Source organism: Pecten maximus, chromosome 16 (assembly GCF_902652985.1).
Source record: "Pecten maximus chromosome 16, xPecMax1.1, whole genome shotgun sequence".
In the NCBI taxonomy this organism is placed as follows: Eukaryota; Metazoa; Mollusca; class Bivalvia; order Pectinida; family Pectinidae; genus Pecten; species Pecten maximus.
Genome location: NC_047030.1, coordinates 20,361,640 through 20,387,580, shown reverse-complemented (window position 1 = coordinate 20,387,580; position 25,941 = coordinate 20,361,640). Strand labels below are relative to the sequence as shown.

Genomic DNA, 25,941 nt, shown 5'->3' with positions numbered 1-25,941 from the left:
GGCGACACCCGTCATACAAATCTAGGTCATGACGACACCAGCCTTACAAATCTAGGTCACGACGACACCCGTCATACAAATCTAGGTCATGACGACACCCGCCATACAAATCTAGGTCACGGCGACACCCGCCATACAAATCTAGGTCAAATCCAGATTAAGATATAATCTGAAATGATAGCTAGGGTGGTGATAACGAAACCACTTGGTATAACAGCAAACATCAAACACGTCTGAATCCATTTCGTATCAGAAATATTTCCAACCGAGATCATGATATCGACCATACAACATTCTCATGGTCTTCATTAAGTTGTATCTCTCGAAACTTTGTGTTGTTAATTTCTCCGTCAGTAGTCGACAACTGTAACGGAATTCGTAATAATGGGAACAATACCTTGAAATCCTATGTTGCGGGTGCATGGAAGTTGCTATCTAGAAATGGAAAATTAACAATCAGGATATCATTTAAAGATAACACATCGTGAAACATCTAAAGGTAAAATTGAAGAACTTTGCAAGATTTCAAAAAGTTCTTCAATTCCATCCGCTTCAAAAATAAGCCAGTCTACAGAGGGGCACAGTTTATTTATGTTAACCATAAATTGTTTGTATTTATATATATAGCTCTTATCATCACGGGTAAACACAAATCACAGGGACTTGAGAATGTGTTACAGTCTACATGTATTTTGACCTCCCTGAGTGTGTATAGCACATTTTCAGACGATATAAAATTAACACCAGGGTGTCATTTTTACCAAATGTTAATTTAGCCCCCCCCCCCCCCCCCCCCCCCCAAAAAAAAACGTCTGAAAATTTGCTATACACACTAGGGGAGGTCAAAATACATGTAGACTGTAACAAATTCTCAAATCCCTGTGATCAGAATTACAAATGTCTTGTTCACTCTCCGACCACAAACAGCACAGTGGTATACATTTTGTACATATACCTACGTACATTGTATAACTGTCTGTGTATATTCAGGCAGAGACCTATATAGTATATAGGTCTCTGATTCAGGTCACCATTGATCATCTACTTAAGTCGTCAAAGTAACGCATGACAGGTTATATAAGTAATAAAGTGACGTCTCGTCATCGACGACATTCATTTGATGACCAGGCGAGATCCGCGGACATTGTAGTAGACGGGGTCAGGAAAATTCCGTCTAGACAATGCAAAACGTAGTTTCAAAGTTGGTCGGGATCAGTGCCATGTACACAAACATCGGCGTAGTTTAAATTAATCGAGGACTTCAATTCAAGCTCTACCTGAATAAAACGGCTTAACACTCTACGAAACGTGAACGCATTCATCCATGACAACTTTCTACACCACGTGATGTTTTATTTACCTGTGTGAAGTAACCTGACGGACCAGTCGTAATCCCAGATCTCGTTAATGTGCGTGTTGGTCTAGCGGCGTTGTCTGGTCATATTATGTTTATATTCTCGTTACGACTATCAACAGAGACATCTGGTTAACAGCGATGGATGGATTACGTCAGAGTGTTACAACACTGATTACTGTTTGTATTTTAGCGTATCAAGGTAAGTTTAATACCTACACTCGATGTTTGTGTACCTGTGTGGATGGTGAGGCTCGCTATAGGGCCTCACGTGTGTTGAGAAGATCGGGATATTGCCATAGAAATTGTATTCGGTTAGTTTCTTACACTTCTTATTCATTTGTTTAAAAAATGTAAAATCTTATATAGGTGAACATTCGCCGACCCCGTGATCTCCCCAAGCACTTAAGTATATATGATAAAACAGCTAGCAACTGTGTTCTGTGTGTAGTCCGGTCACAATGGACACCGAGATTTTAACTGACCACTGCAATGGCATACTGTTATCACAACGATTTTTCCCGTCGTTGTAATATTTTTGTAGAATATATATAAAATCCAAAGATGTTAAAATACGGTCCAAGATAAAGTATTTATTACACTAAACTTTCTAGGAGTCGGCAGGCGATTTACGGAATATCCGAAAATCGACCCGTACAGTCCGAACTCTAGGTTCTAATTAATTTTACAAAACCTTACACATAGTATTTAAGCTAGAGTTAATACAAATGATTGACAGGTGGCATTTTAGTACTCAGATGGTCACATTTCAGACAGGTGAGATAATAAGCTTAATTGACCTTTGTCCGAGGCTAGGTGTCATACCTGGCCAGACCAGTTAATTAACTCAATTAACATCAAAAGGTAAATGTACATACATATTGCGCGGTTTAATCCGATAACAATGAGAAAAGGGGAATTATACATATCACTTTCAAAAGACAGACAGCTGGTTGAGATGTAATTAAATGATTTGTAAGTGTAACATTTTTACAAAGAGAAATTAGACATCGAAGAAGTCCAAAATTATGGAAAATGTAAAATGTCTAATAATGTTTATATTACAACAAATTTCATAAAATTCACTATGAAATATCCCTCCGGCTCCTGTAAAGTCGCGTCCCGCGACTTGTTTAAAATCTATCTTAGCTGTTCACTACTGTATGTCTAAAGTTCGGCCGGAAGTTAACTGTTCGTTGCTCCAAAGATATGCGCGATCGTTGCTGTCGTGAATTGTTATTTTGTGTTTGACCATGATATCCACTAAGCTGATTTTGTAGGCTCAAAATCACCCGTTGTTTCTGTTTGACTTGCTCGTCCTTCTCCGAAATCCTCGATTTTAAATTTGATATCTGTCTACTTGTTTGTTCTTTTTCTTTGGCTGTTATGTGAAGGCTGTTTATTGTCTCGTCCTTGCTCTTCATTATTTTCTTTCTATTATCCAAAGCTTTTTCAAGTTCTTTTATTTGGGACACGTAATTGTTGATGGTGACACTTTTTAAACGCGTACATTCCTCTTCTAGAATTCTGTTTGTTTCTTCAAGCTTCGCGCACTTTACAGAAATAGTCGAAATTGTTGACTTTGCACGTACAAGTTTTGATTGGAGATTGGTAATCTGATGTGTGATGGAAGATTCTTTCGGAAATTCGTTGTCAAATTCATCGGTAGAAATATAATAAAATGGTAAAACAGAAAGTACTTGTTTCGTGTCTCGGAATTTCCTGAGCCTTTCGGAATCTCGTCGCCGTTTAGAGGAAGATTTGTTCTTTTTCTGATGCGTTACCTGCACCACAGACTCGCTGTCCGAAGATACATGTATACGGACAGGAACAGGACGTCGATACGTTTGTGGACGCTGCCTGGTCCAAGAAAACGATCCTGTAACACAATTTGTGCTGTATTGTCTGCTCCGTGCAAAACACATTCTTGAAAAATGTCCAACATTTCCACAAAGAAAACAGTAACATCCTTTTGCAGGACAGTGCATCAGGTGGTTAGAGTTAAAGTGTCTACCACACCTATAACACGATGTCATCCTGACTTACTGTTATAACGTTATTCTGGAAAGTTCCAAAATATGACGAACACAGTCTTGGTGTAGTTCCAGTTCCGTGTGATTCCGATGATCGGTTTCTTCCCTTGTTTGTGGGAATATCGCTTGGCAGTAGAGGTTCCAGGAATCTTGTACGTAACTTGACTTATACAAATTAATGTGGCAAGTTACTCCGGTTTCTAGCACCAATTTATCACAACGATTTTTCCCGTCGTTGTAATATTTTTGTAGAATATAAATAAAATCCAAAGATGTTAAAATACGGTCCAAGATATAGTATTTATTACACTAAACTTTCTAGGAGTCGGCAGGCGATTTACGGAATATCCGAAAATCGACCCGTACAGTCCGAACTCTAGGTTCTAATTAATTTTACAAAACCTTACACATAGTATTTAAGCTAGAGTTAATACAAATGATTGACAGGTGGCATTTTAGTACTCAGATGGTCACATTTCAGACAGGTGAGATAATAAGCTTAATTGACCTTTGTCCGAGGCTAGGTGTCATACCTGGCCAGACCAGTTAATTAACTCAATTAACATCAAAAGGTAAATGTACATACATATTGCGCGGTTTAATCCGATAACAATGAGAAAAGGGGAATTATACATATCACTTTCAAAAGACAGACAGCTGGTTGAGATGTAATTAAATGATTTGTAAGTGTAACATTTTTACAAAGAGAAATTAGACATCGAAGAAGTCCAAAATTATGGAAAATGTAAAATGTCTAATAATGTTTATATTACAACAAATTTCATAAAATTCACTATGAAACTGTTACCGATGATTTTTCGAAGCATAGGCGGGTGCCGTATTTTATATCATCCAAATAACATTAATATATATATTTCATTTTTTATCTGTAGAATATTAAAATTAGAATTGTAATTTCCTGTGAATTTGGCCGCTCGGTCCTTTGCTCGAAAAAAAAACTGGAGCAAAAATTGTATGCAGTTTGATTTTTTTGGCATATCAGTCAGTCTTTAATAAAACTCATGATCATAGTTACTAGGAAAGATTGATGCCGAGTAATTCACAGGTCAGGGATTTCTTGATATTTTTAATTTGCCACTTACATGACTTATGAACATGTGGTTTATTTAAATCTAAATATGCTAACATCGCAATTTACGCATTGGATAGTTACATATACTCAACTTCCTGGTAAACCCCATTTACCGGTCACCTGTCGAGGTCTCTACTGGTAAACCCCATTTACCGGTCACCTGTCGAGGTCTCTACTGGTAAACCCCATTTACCGGTCACCTGTCGAGGTCTCTCTACTGGTAAACCCCATTTACCGGTCAGCTGTCGAGATCTCCCTACTGGTAAACCCCATTTATCGGTCACCTGTCGAGGTCTCTCTACTGGTAAACCCCATTCATTGGTCACCTGTCGAGATCTCCCTACTGGTAAACCCCATTTACCGGTCACCTGTCGAGATCTCTCTACTGGTAAACCCCATTTACCGGTCACCTGTCGAGATCTCCCTACTGGTAAACCCCATTTATCGGTCACCTGTCGAGGTCTCTACTGGTAAACCCCCATTTTTTTTTTTTTTTTTGTCCGCTTCCTGGACTAGGTAAAAGTCCAAAAAACGTGACGCATATTTAAAGTGTATTACCATTTAAATTGTGATTCAGATCTATAAATAGTTGAACCACTCGACCGTATCGAATACACCTACTCCTAAATGCAACTTCAGGATTCTTTGTACATTAGAGATGTGTATCGGTAGTCAACGAGTTATTGATACGGGATATCGGCCAAATTCAATATCCGCGGTGTAACTTTGAAACATATGTATTTAAAATATAGTATTCCTTGTTTCGTTTCAATATGTATTTAAGATACCCATATAGTTCGAATTCGCTTATAATTGAATTTGACACCTAAATAAGCTTGAATTGGTGGATATTTTAAAGATAATTTTTTGAAGTTTTTCAAGTTAATAAATATCTTTGATTATATTTTGTAATAAGTTAAAATGAATTACACAGACATACAATTAATTGCGACGACGACGACGAGTTTCCATATTGCGTGTACCTATATATATCTATATACTGTAGTTTATTGTCAGTAATGACCCCTGAGGTTTACGAGTACGTTGTATACATATGTAGTACATACACTTTATAACACTAGTTTATGTATTCAGCTCTTATATGGTAGGTCTGTCAGATAGGTTGTGATCGAGGAACAGGAGTTTCCTATTCAACACAGCAGACGTTATATATATATATATAGACGTTTTTTGTTCTGTCTATCAAAATGTCTAACCTCTGATGTTGGGGTCATAGGAATCTCGGGCTAGGGAACCAAGGAAGGGTGTGAGTTTTCCTCCAGAAGAGGGTGTGGGGGTAGGGGTTGTGTGATTTTTTCTGCGGAAATCGAGGGGGGGGGGGGGGGGGGGGGGGGGGGGGGGGGGGGCTTATAATTCGAACAGGGAATGTCTTCAATCTGTCATATTTATCAAATATCCTTATAAGTAATGTTGACCTCAACAGCTTACCATACACCATAACATAGTGGACATACAAAGTATATCAAATCCCGAACTACTTCAGACGGATAGAGATATTTACAGACAGGTATATAAATGTGTTGGCAGATGTACGTATATATGTATCTTGAGGCTACAAAGGCAAGGTGTGTCGGGAAACCTTTGTCAAGTGTGTGATACACAATACATACAACGTATATATAATTAGTGTGTACATCACATTTAACTCCATGTCCAGGCGCACGCTATGATGTACAGGAGGGTTGTATATGGGGGACGGACAACCATAATGTGTATTGGTACAGTTATACAGTAAAATACAGTACATTTCGGTAGTCGGCGATGAAGATTTTCAGAAACTACCGGTAAGAAACACCACAGCTCTTCAATTATTCAAACTGTTTCTCACATGAGGGCCAATTCACATTGGGAATCAATAAATGACGTCACTGATAAGAGACGTGTTACTTTTTGTACGTGTATAATTATAATTACTATGTACAACATTGGAAATTTCCTTTTCATATCGGTTAATATCATGTCCGGGTTAATAAACACCCCTGTTCTCCTCATCTGAAAACTATGATTGTAGAAATATAACATAAACTCGGATGTTACATTGTTTTGATGACGTCCTTATAAATTGGAACTTTATCATGCTCTCAAACAAATTCAGTAATTTTCTGTTGAAGATTTGTATGGGTCGCAGTTTCACTTTTGATAATCCACTGTAGTAAGATGACTTTAGTGGAACATGTAATATCCGTGTATCCAATACTTGGTCGGACGTGAAAAGGTATGGGGTCACCTGCCCGACCACGTGGGTTTTCTCTGGATACTCCGGTTTCCTCCCACAGTTAGACCTCTCGCGAGCTTCCATCCGGGCCAACAAGCGTGATTGATATAAGTTTATATAACTTGTTTCGCAAATGTTGTAAAATATATAAAGTTTACATTTACATCCCATACTTTTACGAAAATATCAGTGCGATAATGAGTACTTTGGTGTATATATATACTTTTATTGGTATTGTGTTAATATCTGCTTTCTCGTGGTTATGTGACCTCATTAGAGGTAAAAATTCTATTTATAAGTTGTACCCATTTGTGTACAAGTCTCCGTACAGATCGCGTATATCGAGTTCCATTAATTTCTCTTTGTATTCTGCCTGCATAAACTGAGGACATCCCTTTAAGATTTCCGACTGTATATATTATTTCCTCAATACACCTGAAGGTCGTGTCGGACAGGTACAGACAGATGTGATATCACGTGCTTAAACCACAACTAAGGTTTCAGATGACAGGAGAGATGACTGATGATTATGTTATATCGTGTACGCCTTACCAAGTTATTGAATATATCCTGTTAATAAACTATGACGTCTTTTTAAAAACCTGTTTTAAGGTTTTTCCCACATTGAAAAAGACAATTATCTGTCTCGTGAGCTTTAGCTGTAATCAAAGACTTGTATATCAGATATACAAGTATCTGCTGTAATGAGTTTCTCAGAAATATATGAGGAAGTTCCAACAGGTTATCAGTTAATGAATCCATTGTATAACCGTTCATGACGCTATGAACGCAGTGTTGTAAAGATACAAAATGTACCGTGATACATGCAGAAGATAACATACATTGTATTATTATTCTTTTTATTTCCTCCAATAATAAAGATTTCATAAACAGAATATTTAAAGTACAAACAACATCCAGACGAGGATCATATACATGTTTACAGTTATTTCACAGGTGAAAAAGACATTTGATAATTATTAGTAATTAAGCGGTTCATATATTTTAAACATTTGATACAAAAAATCTTGAATTTGTGAGTCTAAAATATTCAATATCTTCATTTGACATTTCATAGTTAAACGTTCTTCCCAACAAAATATTAGTTAAATCAAAGTCTGACGAATCATATAGATATGTAAAGAAATGTATACCCATGTTTCTGAATAAATGACACCACAATTCGTCTCGAAAACATGCAGTTTATCACAGTGAAGGATTATAGGTATTATAGTATCACTGTATAACATACCAAAGTATTGATATAATTCCATGTTGTTAAGCAAGCGAAACGTACACATACTCTAAGAATAGAGAACAGAGAACAAAATCATAGACGGAATATGTACATTGAACAGATAGAGAGGACAGAATTATAGACGGAACATTGAACAGATATATAGAGAACAGAATTATAGACGGAACATTGAACAGATAGAGAGAGGACAGAATTATAGACGGAACATTGAACAGATAGAGAGAACAGAATTATAGACGGAACATTGAACAGATAGAGAGGACAGAATTATAGACGGAACATTGAACAGATAGAGAACAGAATTATAGACGGAACATTGAACAGATAGAGAGAACAGAATTATAGACGGAACATTGAACAGATACAGAGGACAGAATTATAGACGGAACATTGAACAGAATTATAGACGGAACATTGAACAGATATATAGAGAAAAAAATTATAGACGGAACATTGAACAGATAGAAAGAACAGAATTATAGACGGAACATGGAACAGATACAGAGGACAGAATTATAGACGGAACATTGAACAGATACTGACGAAACATTAAATTTCGAGTGGACATTTTCATTCTTTTAAATCACTATGACAACAGGGCGTTCCCTGTAACGAGTCATTTTGTGGTTATATATCACATACATATCTTTCTCTATTTAAAGCATGACCTAAAATTTGACTTATATGTATATAAAGGTAAACCAAAGGACACTGCAGACATAACCGGTTTGTTTGGTTTGTATTATGAGAATATAAATAGTGATTCAAGGGACTTACGGCTCACAATTTAACTGAACACCAATCTATTAAATGAGTCTACAGTATCCTGAAGTGTAAACTGGTTCTACAGCAAACAAGTCAGAATATCTCATGGTAAAGTTATACGGAGGACAAACTACCGACAAGTGTCGAAATCATGTACTGTATATTTAGTTAATGTACAACTGTATATAACATGTACCTTTTGTTCGTATTTAAAGAAAATCACGAACAAAAAAGTTAAAAAGGAGGCGATATAATAGAACTTCGAGTCAAGCTTATAAAAGTAACAACTGTTCGGCCTGATTAATAGTCGGTTAGCCTACGTGACTGTAGGACAGAGAAATCGTTAACGACTGGGACTGACATCTTTGGTAGTATCTTATCAACAGACGAAGAGAGTCGTGTTCTTCTCTATGAACAACACTTTGTCTGCCCCATCTTGTCATATACAATGGCACATTTTTTCATGTGAATTTCACCAGAAAATGTTTACGTAAAATTCATATGAAAAAATCCACTTGAAATTAATGTGAACATCAGTTGAAATTCATGTAAAGTTCACTTGAAATTGATGTGAAATTTACGTGAAAAATTCTCATGTGAATTTCACCTTTTCGCCCTTTTCACGTGAAATTTTTCATGTGAATTTCACAAGAAAAGTGTTCACGTGAAATTCACATATAAAGATTAACGTGGAATCAATGTGAACATCAGTTGAAATTCATGTGAAGTTCACTTGAAACGCATGTGAAATTCACGTGAAAATTTCCATATGAATTTCACTTTTTTTGCCCTTTTCACGTACAAATTTCATATGTAGGTTTCCCCTTGGTGCCTAGATATGCATATTGCATTTTGAGACCAATTGAAAAACAACATGGCCGATAGGCAGCCATCTTGGATTTTGACAATTGAAGTTTGTTATCGCTATTCCTGAGAAAGCACTGAAGGGATCTTTCTCAAATTTCATAGGTTCCCCTTGGTGCCTAGTTATGCATATTGCATTTGGAGACCAATCGGAAAACAACATGGCCGACAGGCAGCCATCTTGGATTTTGACAATTGAAGTTTGTTATCGCTATTCTTGAGAAAGCACTGAAGGGATCTTTCTCAAATTTCAGATGTAGGTCCCCCTTGGTGCCTAGTTATGCATATTGCATTTTGAGACAAATCAGAAAACAACATGGCCGACGGGCAGCCATGTTGGATTTTGACAATTGAAGTTTGTTATCGCTATTCCTGAGAAAGTACTGAAGGGATCTTTCTCAAATTTCATATGTAGGTTCCCCTTGGTGCCTAGATATGCATATTGCATTTTGAGACCAATTGAAAAACAACATGGCCGACAGGCAGCCATGTTGGATTTTGACAATTGAAGTTTGTTATCTCTATTTCTCAGAAAGCGCTGAAGGGATCTTTCTCAAATTTCATAGGTCCCCCTTGGTGCCTAGTTATGCATATTGCATTTTGAGACCAATCGGAAAACAACATGGCCGACAGGCAGCCATCTTGGATTTTGACAATTGAAGTTTGTTATCGCTATTCTTGAGAAAGTACTGAAGGGATCTTTCTCAAATTTCATATGTATGTTCCCCTTGGTGCCTAGTTATGCATATTGCATTTTGAGACAAATCAGAAAACAACATGGCCGACAGGCAGCCATCTTGGATTTTGACGATTGAAGATTGTTATCGCTATTTCTGAGAAAGTACTGAAGGGATCTTTCTCAAATTTCATATATAGTTTCCCCTTGTTTGAAAAGTACTAGAGGGATGTTTCTCAATTTACACAGATTAGTAAAAGGAAGGGAAAAATAGAGAAAAGATCAATCTGACATGGAACCTATAAAGATCGTTCAATGGTAGGCGCCAAGATCCCTCTGGGATCTCTTGTTTCATTTCCTGATTTATGTTCAGTGGTTTCAGAAATTAGAAAAATGTCTCTAGTACACTATATATTGGTATACGACATTATTTTAATTAACTGAGTTGCACAAAATTGACCCGCAAGGGCTACCAATTCATGTGCATAAATGTATATTTGAATGTACACAACTTTAAGGTTCAAAATTAATTTTGTGCTTGACTCTTTGATTCTGAATGAGAATAATATTGCAAAGAACAGGAACAAAGTATAATCGTTCACCACAATGAAATACATATAGCTTTCAAACATTCAGAAATATTACTTTTTTTTTTTATCTATCATTTGATCCTTAATTAAAGATATTAATCTACTTGCATGTATAGTTATAACGACCATATAATATATTTAGAAACACTGACTTAGTCACGTGACGCCACCAGAAAGTTGGAAAACAGTCATTTCAGAATAACACCACCTATATAAGTATATATATCCCCTTTCCAGCAGTTATGCCATGCTCCAGCATCCCAAAACCTGTCCACTCCCTTCGATTTCCTCCTTTTGATATGAAGATTTAATAGTGTTTATAAATGAAGTCTTAAATACCTTACCAGGCAACCAAATTGTTAGACTTTTACATAAAAGAAAGCAAAGAAAAAATTACGCAAACACTAAATTCGAGTTAAATATTGTTGTTTTATCATATAGATTCTACAATTTTCAAAAACCGTTAATGAACACTTTCAAATCAGTGAGTTTTAGCCCTATTTTTTGTCGACATTCAGAACAGTTTCCCCTAGACAAAAAATGTGTTTTCCAAAAATTTCAGTGGTACATGTATTTTCCCAAATGGAAAACAGCAATAAGATAACTACTAAGTATATTAAACTGAAAGTTAAATGTAGTGTGGGCGGAGATAAGTTTTTATAAATAGTTCGGTTCATCGGGCCACTTATTCAACTTTAAGATGGATATATACATACAATAGGATCAGTCGAAATACTATAAGACGTGGAACATACTATTGGAGAGATTGTATATTAACCTTAATAGCGGTGACAATTTCACTTAAACTCCAATTTCCCCGTTTCTTGAGACCAAGATTCTTTAAACGTCTCTTCAAGATACGGTAGCTGCAAAATCATTTTGAATACTTATGCATATATCACATAGAATAAAATAAATCAATCAATTACTCTCCATCGAACTTCCGAACACGAAGGAGCGAAGGAGCAAAAATACGATGGCGAAGGAGCGAAAACACGATGGCGAAGGAGCGAAAACACGATGGCGAAGGAGCGAAGTTCCATCGCTCCTTCGCCATCGTGTTTTCGCTCCTTCGCCATCGTATGCGACGAAATTTTGATCTGCTTCTGAAAAAGAAATTCCCATTTTAACAAGACTTGATAAATATTAACTTAAAATAGTTCATATTTTTCTACATTTTCAAATTTATGTTTGCAAAGCATTAGCAAATACAAAGTTTGGTTGGGATTTTTTTTCCAGTTTCCTACAAATATTGACATATTGCCATACTGACAAATATGGACATCGGCCACATATAATGCATGTAACAAGGTTCATAACTGTTAAATTAAGGGAGTTTTAAAAAAGAAACTACGCGTTTTTTTAAGCGACATTGTTAAAAGCAACATGACACAAGTAACCGCCATAGTTTGGTGACATACGTGTTTTTATGCCACCGTCCCCTCCCGTCGCGTCGCGTCGCGTCGCGTCCCGTCCCGTCCCGTCCTCTCCCTTCCAGATGCAATGTAACTAGCTAACCTCAGGAACTGCTGAGGTTTCGGGGTACAGTATCAAGTGGCAGCGGGGACATTTATGTCTTATAGACATTTTTTAGTTCCAAAATATACTGTGTACAATACGTTTGTTAGAGCGGCAATGTCCGATGCCTCGATTGGTTATTTAATTATGAATTAAACTGATGAAATTACCTTGAACTTATATACCGAATGTTTAGAGCACGTCTTCATAGGCCTTGAACTTATATACCGAATGTTTAGAGCACGTCTTCATGGGCCTTGAACTTATATAACGAATGTTTAGAACACGTACTCATATGCCTTGAACTTATATAACGAATGAACTTATATAACGAATGAACTTATATAACGAATTAACTTATATAACGAATTAACTTATATAACGAATGTTTAGAACACGTACTCATATGCCTTGAACTTATATAACGAATGAACTTATATAACGAATGAACTTATATAACGAATTAACTTATATAACGAATGTTTAAAACAAGTATTCATACGCCTTGAACTTATATAACGATGTTTAGAAAACGCCCTCATATGAACATTTCCATTCACAGCGTCGGCGTATACTTCTAGTGAGTGGTACCGTTGCCCATCGAATCTTGCTCGGAATGGCTACCTGAGGACTTTCAATGGTCATTGTTATGAGTTCATCGATCATGAACTTTACTGGGGTGTAGCCAGCGACGCCTGTGGGAACAAGGGAGGTCATCTGATCGAGATCAGAAACCAAGAAACTCAGAATTTTGTGGAGTCAAGCCTCAGAGATCTGAACTGGGCCGCAAGATGGAATGGAGTATGGGTCGGCGCCCACGACAAGGCTAACGAAGGGACCTGGAAATGGGTAACAGGTGGATGTTTGTTTTGATATTTACGTGTTTATGTTCGTACTTGCTACCTCTGTTCTACCATCAATGTTATTTACAATGGTTTTATTTTATAGTTCCTGATGTAAAGGACCGGTCACGATGAACTTGCTGCAGCATCCGTCGTCCGTCCTTCCGTCCGTCAACTTTTCCTTAAAATTGCTACTTTTCATGAACGTCTATAATTGGATTTTGACCAGATTTGGTCTGGAACATTCTTTGTTGAAGGGGAACTATGCAATTTTGTATTGTTGCAAAATTATTTTGTTTAAAATGTTTCGGAAGAACGGGATATTTTTCATTGGATGCCGTATCAGCGTGGAGGGCTTATCATAACACAACTGCGCATGCCTGAATCTACCGGATAATTTATCTTCGGTGTTTTTTGTTTGTTCTAGGTGATCCTGTAACATGGGGATACTGGGATAGCGGACAACCCGAATCCTGTATTTTCCCCTGTATTGAAGATTGCGCAAATCTACGATTGAACCACAATTACAGATGGCATGACAAACCGTGTGACATATTTGGATACCGCTACACATATATCTGCCAGTATGGTGAGTACATACCATTGGCATCAAAGGTATTCACAATTGAATAAATAGAGTGAAGTGAAAAACAACTGATTCTCGAAATGGAAAAATTGCGACTGGCAACTTTGAGGTGAAAGCTGTATCATATCTTTATGCCTGTCTTGAATTTGTTACAGATATGGGGCCAGTTTCTACAACGACGACAACAAGTACTACAACTACCACACCAACCACCACAACTACCACACCTACAACTACAACTACAACACCGACAACCACAACCACTACACCGACAACCACAACTACTACACCAACAACCACAACTACCACACCTACAACTACAACGACCACACCGACAACCACAACGACCACACCAACAACTACAACGACCACACCGACAACCACAACTACCACACCAACAACCACAACTACCACACCGACAACCACAACTACTTCGACCACACCTACAACTACATCTACAACGTCCTCTACAACTTCCGGCGGATCAGATGGGTCCGGTGCCGGACCTGTGGCACAAGGTAAGATGTTTTAACAGGCGATGTTATGAAGTGAATTTCATAATCGCTTAGGGTTCAATTATGTTATTCACAAGAAGTTTCCTTATCAATCGGCTTTAAAATTTGTTTGTACAATCCGGAATGTCCAGTTAAACTTTAAGCCATGCCATGCCGATACAGTTGATCACAGAAAGTATAACGTCAACAATAATGCATTGTTTAGATATGACTAACAAACCTTTTGACGTCCTTCGCCAGACCAAGACGAACTTTAAACATAATCAAAATTATCAAGGAAATTCAAAGAGATAGGGAGTACTCGTGTGTAGAAAGATGTAAATGATATAGCAGGATATTTCATTTTGTTTAAAAATTGAACGTAAATTTTGTCAAAAAGTTCACGGATGTTTGAACGGCCTCCTCACGAAGTTTGTTTTATTCACACAATTTAGCCGTTATTTCTGATGTGTGTGATTGTGGCATTGTTAACATTGTACTACAGCCAATACTGTAGATGTACACCAAGGAAGTGACAGTTTAAAACTAGCACGTATTTCGTTTTATATTACAGGTCAAGTTTCTCCGGATGTTTTCAGTACTGGTAAGTCCTACAGAAATAATAGTGTTTAACAAAATAAACTCGGACATATGACTATAACACGTTAACGGCACTAAGTGGTGATTATCTCAACTAGTCGTTTGTTCCTTCTCCAGACATATATATGTTATAGAAACTTTCATTGGATAAATAAAAGGTTCATCAATCAAAAGTATATAAAATACTCGATTTCTGTCAGTAATAGATATTTTAACTGCATCTTTGGTTCACAAGAGAATAAATGAATGGACACAAGCTTTTTAGTACAGAATAATATTTATTATCTTTAATCTGTTGTCCCAGATAATATGATTGGTCTACCATCCTCTGTTACAGATAATGTGATTGGTCTATCATCCTTTGTTACAGATAATACGATTGGTCTATCATCATTTGTTACAAATTATTTCATAGGTCTGATATCATCCATCATTTTGTTACAGATGTTCTGATTGGCTTGATTGTCGGACTCCTGGTTGCCGTGTGTATCCTCATTGCTCTTGTAGGATTTCTGCTGATGCGAAGGTAAAAGTTGTCCCCAAAGCAATCGTTATATTTTCAAAGATTTTCACCAGAAGATTATAATTTTACTGCAAATGACCGTAGATATTGAAGTTAACTTGTGTACAATTTGAAGTAGTAATATGATTTCGGTAAAAATAATTGCTTTGTGAGTTCCTTCATTTTATAGATACATTATTGTATATTGTAAACAAAAACATTATTTTACCTTACAGATGTAAAACCACAAAGAAGAATCGTAATGATAGCATTCCGAACGGATTTGACAATGTTGGTTATTCCGTGAGCACAGAGCATGTATCTATAGCTCAACGCACACAAATGACCGATTCAAGAGCAACAGAAAATGTTTACGTCACAGGTTCTGATGTACCTACGTCACAGCATAATCATTACGACAACATACAGTACGACGTACCGGGAAAGCTTAATATCAGAACGGTTGATTCGGGTAAAACGTTTAGCAAATCAGACTATTTAAACTCGCTACCTGACCTCCATGTTGACCTTTGCAGTAAGAAAGGAGCTTGTGGTGGAGACTATGATACACTAAACACATCCTTTGACGACGACGATGACGATTCCGTATTTAAAGAGAAATTTGATCAGCATTATGTGGAAATACCGGATACCAAACCAAAAACTGATGAAAATGCGTCAACATTGACGTCAATGAAATCAAACCCTTACGATGACATTGACATGAGCAGGGAAAACACGATGAATAGTGAGGCCGAGAAGTACCTACGAGCTTACCACCCAGAAAACTTAACTAAATCATCCATTGCGTTCCATAACAATTTACAGGAAAAACAGTGATATTTTCTATCAACAGTTGTCTCCCCTGGATTGCTCCCTTGACTGATATCGATTTCCATGTCTCGTTTCTGAACCCGGTGCGCTTAGGGTTTCATACGCTCATTAAAACATTCTCATTTTTATTTGCATTTAATACTATATTCTTACGAACTTTTTGCTTACAAATGTTGTTCATACAAATGTTATACATTTAATATCAGACTACATGATTTTGTATTTAAACCATATTTCTTGTGAAACATTTAAGCATTGATGTCAATTTGTTTTTAGTTTCATCGGGGTATGAACCCTATGAAACTAAAAAATAATTGACATCAACGCTTATAATTAATTTTTGAAAATAATTTTCTTATTTAAAACATGTTTTATGTACTATTCTACTGGATTTATATGGGATTCTTTTTCTCAAATCAATACGCAACGTCAATTGTCGTATTGTGACGTCACATTTTTCGCGCCATTTTCAGAATTATTTTCATAGTGGTATGAAAAAAAAATCAGAAAGCTGCATTCTGCGTACAAACAATGGAAAATTAATTATTGTAACATAAAGACGTAAATTAAGCATTTATTAATATTTAGTGCGTTTATTGTGAAGTCTCATTGTGTAATAATTTAGAGTACAGAAATGTTTTGGATATTTATATAAACAATGCAAAGGACGTTCTACTGTCAAATGTGATTTTACATTGTTGTTATATATTTACATGTAAACTGAAATGTGAAGCTGAAATGGACTACATTGTCTATAGGGATATATACATTCATTGTGTTTGGTTATTTCCATTTTTGTACTGTTGTATATCTATATAAGGAAGTTTATTCACTATGAAAATATACAAAAATAATCAACAAATTAAAGGCTATTAATAAATTTGTAGAAGAATGAATTATGATTACAAGTAGAATGATACCAAAGTACTATGGAACAACGTTACTAACATCAGGCTCATATCAATTACTAATACTGACCCCCAAGGTCACAAAATCTTGCAAATTCGATCTATTATTTCTTATTTCACAAAGGCACTACCATGTGAAAAATTGTGTAACACATTTTGGCAGTGAAATACACTATTATGTCAAACCAAACTCCTCATGGACATAATTAGCATAGTCAGCCAGTCAGAAATTGTCCGCGTTATCTTTTGACGATAACGTGATTACAGCAGTTATATCCTCACAAAGGCAGTCAACGTCAAGCATAACATCTTTGGAGCTGTTTTGTGACAACGCTATAACATCCAAAGATAACTGCCGACAATTCCTGGCTACGTATGTCCATACGCGTACGGTCGACGTTCACGACCGACGATGGAATATACAATGTATATAATATGGTCATGTTATAAAATCAAAATACTAAATCAAACGTTCACACATGATATTGTTGATGCTGTACATATAAACGGAATCAATACAAGTAACAATGTTGTTTGTTATTTCTTTTAATCTACACAGCCATCTGATAACGAGGTTACAGTTGTCCATCCGTCCACAGGGGCATGCCTAGTCTTATATTAAAATATAGCCAGAAATACATATACATTAAGACAAGGGAAGCATCCGATCTGACCTATTTTTTTCATACTTATTTTTTTCCGTACAAATCTCCACCTATCTACATAATGCTACTAAAAGTTAGTTTCGTATATCAAAAATGTATTTATGGAATCATGGAGTCATCAAGGGTAATACAGTGATATTTAAGGTTAAAATAATCTAAAATATATGTAGTACATAGTATATTATGTTATATTACATCCATAATAGATGTCGATCGAGGATGGAAACATACAATTTCCCATTTCGTGACAGTGACATCATTGCTTTCCCAACCTTATTTGTAAAAAAAACCCATTAAGTTACCAGACATGTTATACAGATAACACCACACCACAGGCCTTAAACCAAGAAATTTGTAAAATAGATAAATACATATGGAAATGAATAATAGAAAACAATAACAATACAATCTCTTAAACCTTACGAATTACCCATCAAACCTACGGTACGAGCATCTTTCAATGTAACCAGGGCACTTGGTCAGGAAATGATACAATATATCAAGAAATATCACAAAATATCACGAATCCTAACAACATATCCTTAAATACATGTACATAGTAGTCGGCATCAACATCATACATTATAACTTATCTAATAAAAAAAATAGTAATTAAAAAAACATACACACATAGGTCTGACAATGTAACAAACGCAGAATACATGAAACTTAAAAAAATGTATTGTAATGACAATTGGCCGAACATATACCATGAGGAAATCTGATCAGGTAACGGGGAAACATTTAAGGCAGACATATCGCAATGAATGGAGTCTCTGTTTGATTAAGTCCTCAAAAGTTTTACTTCAAACCCTTTCAAAACGTAGGTTTTCTGAATTATATAATAAAAAGAGCCTTAAATGTGTTAACATTTCATATGAGGTTTAATGAAACTCATTTCAAAGGCTCGCTGAAAAATGTAACTTCTCTAAGAAATGGAGGTGACTTCCAGTAATGGTGAACGCAAAAACTTTTGAAGGAAGAGAAAAAAAAGAGTTTGATATATTGAAGGGGTGGAAAGGCAAGTGATTAGACGTAATTTAAGGTAGAAGAGCAGCACGTTGAAGGAATACTATGAAAATTTGGTCTTTGAGGGAATTAATGTAAAAAAGTACGATGGCAACTAGCGGTAAGCAAATACAAAATGGTTGACCGGATAAGATGAAGGTTGGTGCTGTAGACTGTGCAGCATTTCGTTCACGAGTTCTAATGATAAGCTATTGAAATGTCAGAGATGCACAGAACACTTTTGTATAAAATGCCTGAACAAGTCGATAAAGGAATACAAGAAAAAGTGACATTATGTGGTTTTGTAGTCCATGTAGAGAAAAGGATAAAAAAAAAACCATTGTTGTGGATAGAGAAACTGAGGAGAGGTGTAATGCCATGATGAAGCTGTTTGGCAGCAGGATAAAATTTATGGAGGAAGAATTGGGAAAGAAATGCAATGAGGAACAGGAGGTGAAGGCTATAGTCAATAACCAAATACACAAGATGCCGGGGTAAAGAAAGAGTTAGGGTCTTACAAAAGAGCGAGAGAAAGAAAACGTAGCAGCTGTCATGAGTGAAATAAATGCGAGAAAGAACAGAATTCAATATGATTGTTTACGGATTAGAAGTGATATGGACGACAGGGAAGCAAGGAAATAACATGACAGAGAACTAGTTAAGGAAGTGAGTAATTGATGTGGAGTAGACTTAACACATCCTAGTAAGGATAAGAGACTCAAAGTCAATGATCATTTGCATAACTGAAGTGAAGGCCAAAAACTCTACATTCTACCCTAATCTAGCTGAATACAGTCTGGACTGGAAAAGTGAATTAATGATGTTTCACATAAATGTAGACAAGGATACAGGGAGAGGAATACTTCTATATATACATGCACGAGGACTTAAATAATAAGGAAGTCTCAGTCCCAGATGTGTTTCAAGAGAAACTGTTTGTGAAGATAACAAGTAACACTGACTACATGCTGCTGGGTGTGATATACAGATCACCATCGGGCAATAAAGCGGAAGTTAACACAGAACTATGCAACCTGATCAACTTACCAGCAAAGGAGAAATATACCGACGACCCAACCTTAGGAGATTTCAACTACCCCAATATCAACTGGGAACTCCCGAGTGCCAAGAACAAACCTACTTGAAGTCTCGCAAGACAGCTACTCATTACAGATGATAAGCAAACCGACAAGATGGAAAGGGACGGATATACCAAATATCATTGACTTGATAATTACTAAAGATGAAAACGCAATAGAAGACATGGAGTACCAAAGCCCGCTCGGGAAAAGTGATCATTGTGTCATCTCTTTTAACTACATGTGCAGCACAGTTTTAAGAAATACTGAGAAAATAAGGGAAAAGTACAGGAAAGCTAATGTTGAGGAGTTGAAAAGAAAAAATAGGGAAACTAATGACAGGACATCCTGAGAAATACAGACCAAGTTAACAAGATGTGGGAAACCTTTAAAGAGCCTTACCCGCAGACGGACCGGTAAACGGCACATCTCCGATCACTAAATAAACTTCAGTACACGTTTCTATGTGACAAAATTAGAGGCTTTCCGACTTTATTTCTTGAAAACAATTACAGAATATGTACTTCAAAGACGTTTTAAAACTCAACCTGAGAGGGAAATGTATGGAATATAACGGCAAATCTTCTTTGTAAATCGCCGCTGCCTTTGAAGTTATCACTGTGCGGCACTGTGCACGTGCTTGTTTCTTTGATGTGTCAATCAAATTAGACTCCACTTTATAGCGGGGACTTATTGCGGGTTGCGATTAAATAAATAATATTTAAAAAATGAGGTTTTAATATCACTTCTCAGCGTTTTATAAGGAATATGAAATGAAAAACTCAACAATTCCAACAATCTGTCATGTGTAAAAAATCTTTTTCTATTAGCCAATTTTTCTGATCTCTCTGCGGGCAAGCCTCTTTAAGGGCAAACTCGTAGAGATCGAGGAAAACATGTGCCTTCGGTGAGAACTAACACTAAAAGGAAGAACAATACACCATTAGATAAGGAATCAATAGTACTGATTAAGGAGAAGAACTCACTAGCAAGGAAATTTATATTGAAAAAAGATCTTGAAATAAGAAGACTATGCGACAAAGTCAGAAACAAGTTAGCGAAAAAAGTCAAACAAGCTCGTAAACAATTTGAAAGGTGACTGGCAGCAGATGTTAAGACAGACCCTAATAGGATATTGAAATATGTTAACTCCAAAAGTAAAACTCGACAAGGTGTGAGCGACCTCTGCACTGACCCCAGTAACCCAAAGTCCGAGAAAACAGACAAAAGGCGAGGACAAAGCAAACATTTTGGCATATTTCTTGAGTGGCGTTTTCACCAAGGAGCCTGAAGACAACATTCCAGAACTAAACCCTCGCTGACTAAAAGGTAGAATGGCTGAACCTACATATATCAGACGAGGACGTCCGAAAAGCATTGAATACATTAAAGCTAGATAAATCACCAGGTATAGATAATATGCAGCCGAAACTGTTGAAGGAATTGAGGGATGAACTATCCATACCACTAGCCATTTTAAAGTCTCAGAGGAGTGGAAAAGAGCCAAAATCACAGCTATCTTTAAAAAAAGGAGTAGATATCTTGTCAGCAATTATAGGCCTGTCAGCCTAACATCAGTAGTATGTAAGGCAATGGAAAGAATTATAAGAGATCACACCATAACACACTCCACAGCCTCATCACTCCTAGACAATATAGTTTCATACCAGGAAGATATGCAGAGCCCCACTCGATTTGTAATCTTCTCCTTCTAGAATATATCTTGCGGTCACTCGGTTTGTAGCTCTTCTGATTCAAATCCCTCGCGAATATTTGTTTAAGAATGACAAGAATACTAAGCTGCGTCCATTTTGAGTCTACCGTAATCTTCAGTTGGTGAGCAAACATCGCCGTTTTAAGTAATGATAGAGTGATATATTATATGCTTTTATCAGAGTAATGGAGAAGCGGGGCCGCTGTGGCCGAGTGGTTAAGGTGTCTCGACACTTTTTCACTAGCCCTCCACCTCTGGGTTGCGAGTTCGAAACCTACAATTGTATGTGGGGCAGTTGCCAGGTACTGACCGTAGGCTGGTGGTTTTTCTTCGGGTACTTCGGCTTTCCTCCGCCTCCAAAACCTGGCACGTCCTTAAATGACCCTGGCTGTTAATAGGACATTAAAAAAAAACAAAAAAAAAAAACAACAACATACAAACAAATAATGGAGAAAGTGAAAACGGAAATTCAATCAGTGGATTAACACGTAAAATATTCCAGCATTTAGATGAGAAATCCTTTATACCTCTCTACAAGACCTTGGTAAAGACACAACTGGATTACGCCAGCTCTGCCTAGTTCCCACATAGAAAACAACATAATGAAACTATAGGAGTGCAAAGTAGAGCAACTAAGCAGATACCAGGGCTAGAAGACCTACCATATAAGTTACGACTAGAGAAGCTATAATTGCCAACAATGAAATATCGACGACACCACCCTTGAGAGAGAAGTATACAAGATGACCAGCGGGAAGTATGACAAAGAGGCAGCAAACTTTATCAAAACGACAATTAATGTACCAAGAGCACAAGGGAGAGGTCACTAAAAAAAGATCTACGCGCAGGGGCCACTAGGAAATAAAGTTTCGGCGTCAGAGTGACAAATCTTTGGAACAGCCTGTCAGAGAAGATTGTCTGTTTGTGGTAAAACCATAAACTCTTTCAGAAATCAACTGGAAAGTTTCTGGAAAGGTCAGGGAGTGCTCTATAACTACAAGGCTAACTTTACTCTAGATACTAATATAATGGCAGTCACAAGTCAGTCACAAGTACGACGAAGAAATAGAAGAGTCCAACGAAAAGGACCCAATTTGACATGTGTTGAAAATGCACCATCAGTAATCATTTAAGTAATTAATATAAGACTCGTTAAAAATCTCATATAAAATGATGACTAATAGATCTTTTACACGAGAAGGAAAATATATAAAAAATTACATGTATTGAATAAAAAAGAACAAACCATTACTCAGCATAATGCCTTACGCTAACAAAAGTTTTTTTCCGCAATATATCAAGATTATCTTTCAAGTCATACAGAAAATAAAAGAATATATCAACGTAAAAAGAAATCTTGTCTACTGACTCTTCCAAATTTCTGGGGTAGATATTGGATGAGCCAGCATGTGAACTTGAAAAGTAGAAAGGGACTCACTGTTATCGTCGTCAATGGCTAAGACGCCGAAAATATGGAACTGCAGAGACATGTTTGTTTACTTCATTCTTGTAGCTATTCTGGAAGGCTTATTATATTTTATAAAGGAATTTATAGGTCTTGTGTTCTTCTTTCAATTAAAAATATTAACACAGGCAAAATGTTTTCAGGTAAATTTGACCTGGGGTATCAAATTACAAACCGTTTGGTTATTTCTCAAAACTTTCTCGGCACAAGTGTTCTGAAGTACCTTAAGACTATTTCCTATTTTTTTTCATCATAAAAATAATAAGTAGACTAGTTTTTAATAATGTGACGTATCTATTCTTTATTATATAACAATGTCTATTCGAAGAATAAAACATTGCTGCAATGAATTATTCCGCTTTTTTTTATCATCTCGTATAATTTACAAAACATCTAGTGCCATTAATCTTATTAAAGCAACTATTTTTCTGTAATACTGTAACCGACCAGAAGCAGACGCCTGTGCACTACAGGTCGAGTCGATCGTTATATAAGGACATACACATAGATTAACGTCACCGGCCTGTTATCCATAATGCATTGCGAGGTTCAGCCAATCGACTAAATGAGATGTGATCACATGATCTCTTTTACTACATGTTTACTATGCGAAAAGCACGTGTTGCGTGCATCAATTCGTTTTTTTTGCTCTGGGTAATTCATTTATTTAATATATTGTTCAATATTTTGTATCAGTAAAGTTTACAAGATTATAAACAACTTCACCTTTGGAATTTCACGTTTTTATAAAAGACTGAGAAAATAAGCACCGAAATCGTTATCAATAATGTATTCACATACATTGTACATGTATTTTTTTACTAGGACATATACACGTGTCAATCAATGCGTGTATCGTGCAAACACGCGTAACACACATATCACGAGAATTAAGCAGTTTTACAATTAATACCGGAGTTCCAACTAGAAATTGGCCGTATATAAATTAAAGTGACATAACATTTTGAAGTTAGGGAATCCTATCCGAGAAGCCCTCAATTACAATAGATAACATAGTATGTACATGTATTATATAGTGGCTATTTCATATGGAATTTATTAAACTCGTTCAATAATTTGATATGCAATGGGCCTTTAGGTGTTTCTAATAGAAAAATTAAGTCGATTGATAGTAAAATTGAAATGTGTCGACAACTCACAACGTTTAAAAGCGTTAAACAATTGATCTTTTGAACTAATAAAAAAATATTCCTTAAATAAAGTAAGAAAATTCCCCGTAACTGAGAATGATACAGAAATTGATTGCAATGATTGATGAGAATGTGAGAGTGATGCCTGAAAGTGTAAAAGATGAATGGGTGACAAGAATGAAAGTTGAGAAAGTTAAAACAGCTAGCAAAAAGATATTACTGCAATTTTGACCAGTGTTCGGGAACTAGTAAATGAACAAACAATTCCCGATTTTTCCTGAATACATTGTAAATTGACTGAATTTTGATACCAATTTCTGTGTCTTTGTTAACATCTAAGTAACAAATTCCAAAGGTAGAATATTGAATTTATGTCTACAGTTAACATTTCGACAATTTTTACAGGTTGATAAACCATATTCTTTTACCCACTGCATTTTTTGCAACATTATTGACAAATCATTATCTAATGAATGGAACAGGTGACTGATGCGTAGTAACTGTGTAGTAACTGTGTAGTAAAAGAGATCATGTGATCACATCACATTTAGACGATTGGCTGAACCTCGCAATGCATTATGGTAACAGGCCCGTGACGTAAATCTATGTTTATGTCCTTATATAGCGATCGACTCGACCTGCACTACGTTCGCTTTGAAACCGGAAGTGGGGCGAGTACAAAACCCGGAATGCACTCAGGCGTGAAGAGATTTTTAATAATGTTTTGTATTTATTAGGTCATATCTTACCAAATTGTACTAATCTGTACTGCTGGAATCATATTAAAGGAGGCTTTAAATACTGGTTACAAAAGAATCACGCAGATAGGTCTGATATAGCTATTTATTTACAAGATTTAACTAGAATTCTTCAGTCAAACGATGAAGACTTTGACGACACATTCCAACTTCGCACAGGCAAGTGGTCCCAATTAGCACTAAACTACTTCAACAACCATCTCCAGAATGACATCAAATTACATGCTGCAAAGTGGAACATTCAACAGTTCAATCGTTGTATAATCCGCTGTCAGGTATTACAAATAACGCGTCAGAAAGTTTTAACGCTGTCTTGAAAACTCACGTGATAGGTAAGGAATTACCCGTCGATAATAAACATTAAGTTAACAGTTGCTCAGTAAAGATATTTTTATAACATTCAAACTGGAATGGCAGGAATAGGACAATATAATGATACAATAATGGTAGACAGTACGCCACCTAAAACGCCAAAATCTTCGAAAAAAATAGGTCCATCAAAAACGCTAAAAGTTCTACAGGTTTTTTTCCTTGTCAGAGTTACTTCCCTTGTATTAAAGTTTACATTCACATTTTGTTCAAAATGGCGTCCGTGACATTCACCTAGGTTCATTCCGGCCACCACTTTTGCACCGAATTTGTAATGAATATTAATAAAAAATTGATCAGCTTAAAGCCTATAAAATTATCTTCTCTAGAGTGTGTCCCGAACAGAAATCGGTTTGGTAATAAAAGAGCTATGGGCCAATAAAGATGGAAATTTACATGTAACTTTGATGCTTTTGCTAATTTTTCACACCACATCAATTCATTCCGGCCACCACTTTTGCAAGTAATATCGAAAATGTATTCAAACAATTTATACCATGTCAAAGAGTACTAAATTCAACGTTTTTGGGTGGTTCCCGAACAAAAATCTGTTCAGTATTATTTGAGATATAGGTATTT

The 25,941-nt window shown here is 36.3% G+C and overlaps 1 protein-coding gene across 1 annotated transcript; it reads left to right on the top strand.

The window, feature by feature from the left end:
* The first annotated feature begins 1,159 nt into the window (after positions 1–1,159).
* Positions 1,160–17,676, top strand: LOC117345086 (serine-rich adhesin for platelets-like). Its single transcript, XM_033908033.1, has 7 exons — positions 1,160–1,556; positions 12,950–13,243; positions 13,657–13,818; positions 13,971–14,333; positions 14,884–14,913; positions 15,354–15,435; positions 15,648–17,676. The coding sequence occupies exons 1-7, from the start codon at positions 1,496–1,498 to the stop codon at positions 16,249–16,251; spliced, it is 1,596 nt and encodes a 531-aa protein (XP_033763924.1). The 5' UTR covers positions 1,160–1,495; the 3' UTR covers positions 16,252–17,676.
* The last annotated feature ends 8,265 nt before the right edge of the window (positions 17,677–25,941 follow it).

What these genes read in the sequence shown, in the direction of transcription:
- LOC117345086 (XM_033908033.1), top strand. Translation starts at nt 1,496, where the DNA reads ATGGATGGATTACGTCAGAGTGTTACAACACTGATTACTGTTTGTATT. An exon ending in GACCTGGAAATGGGTAACAG is followed by an intron (nt 13,244 to 13,656) that starts GTGGATGTTTGT and finishes TGTTTGTTCTAG; the next exon opens with GTGATCCTGTAACATGGGGA. An exon ending in CACATATATCTGCCAGTATG is followed by an intron (nt 13,819 to 13,970) that starts GTGAGTACATAC and finishes AATTTGTTACAG; the next exon opens with ATATGGGGCCAGTTTCTACA.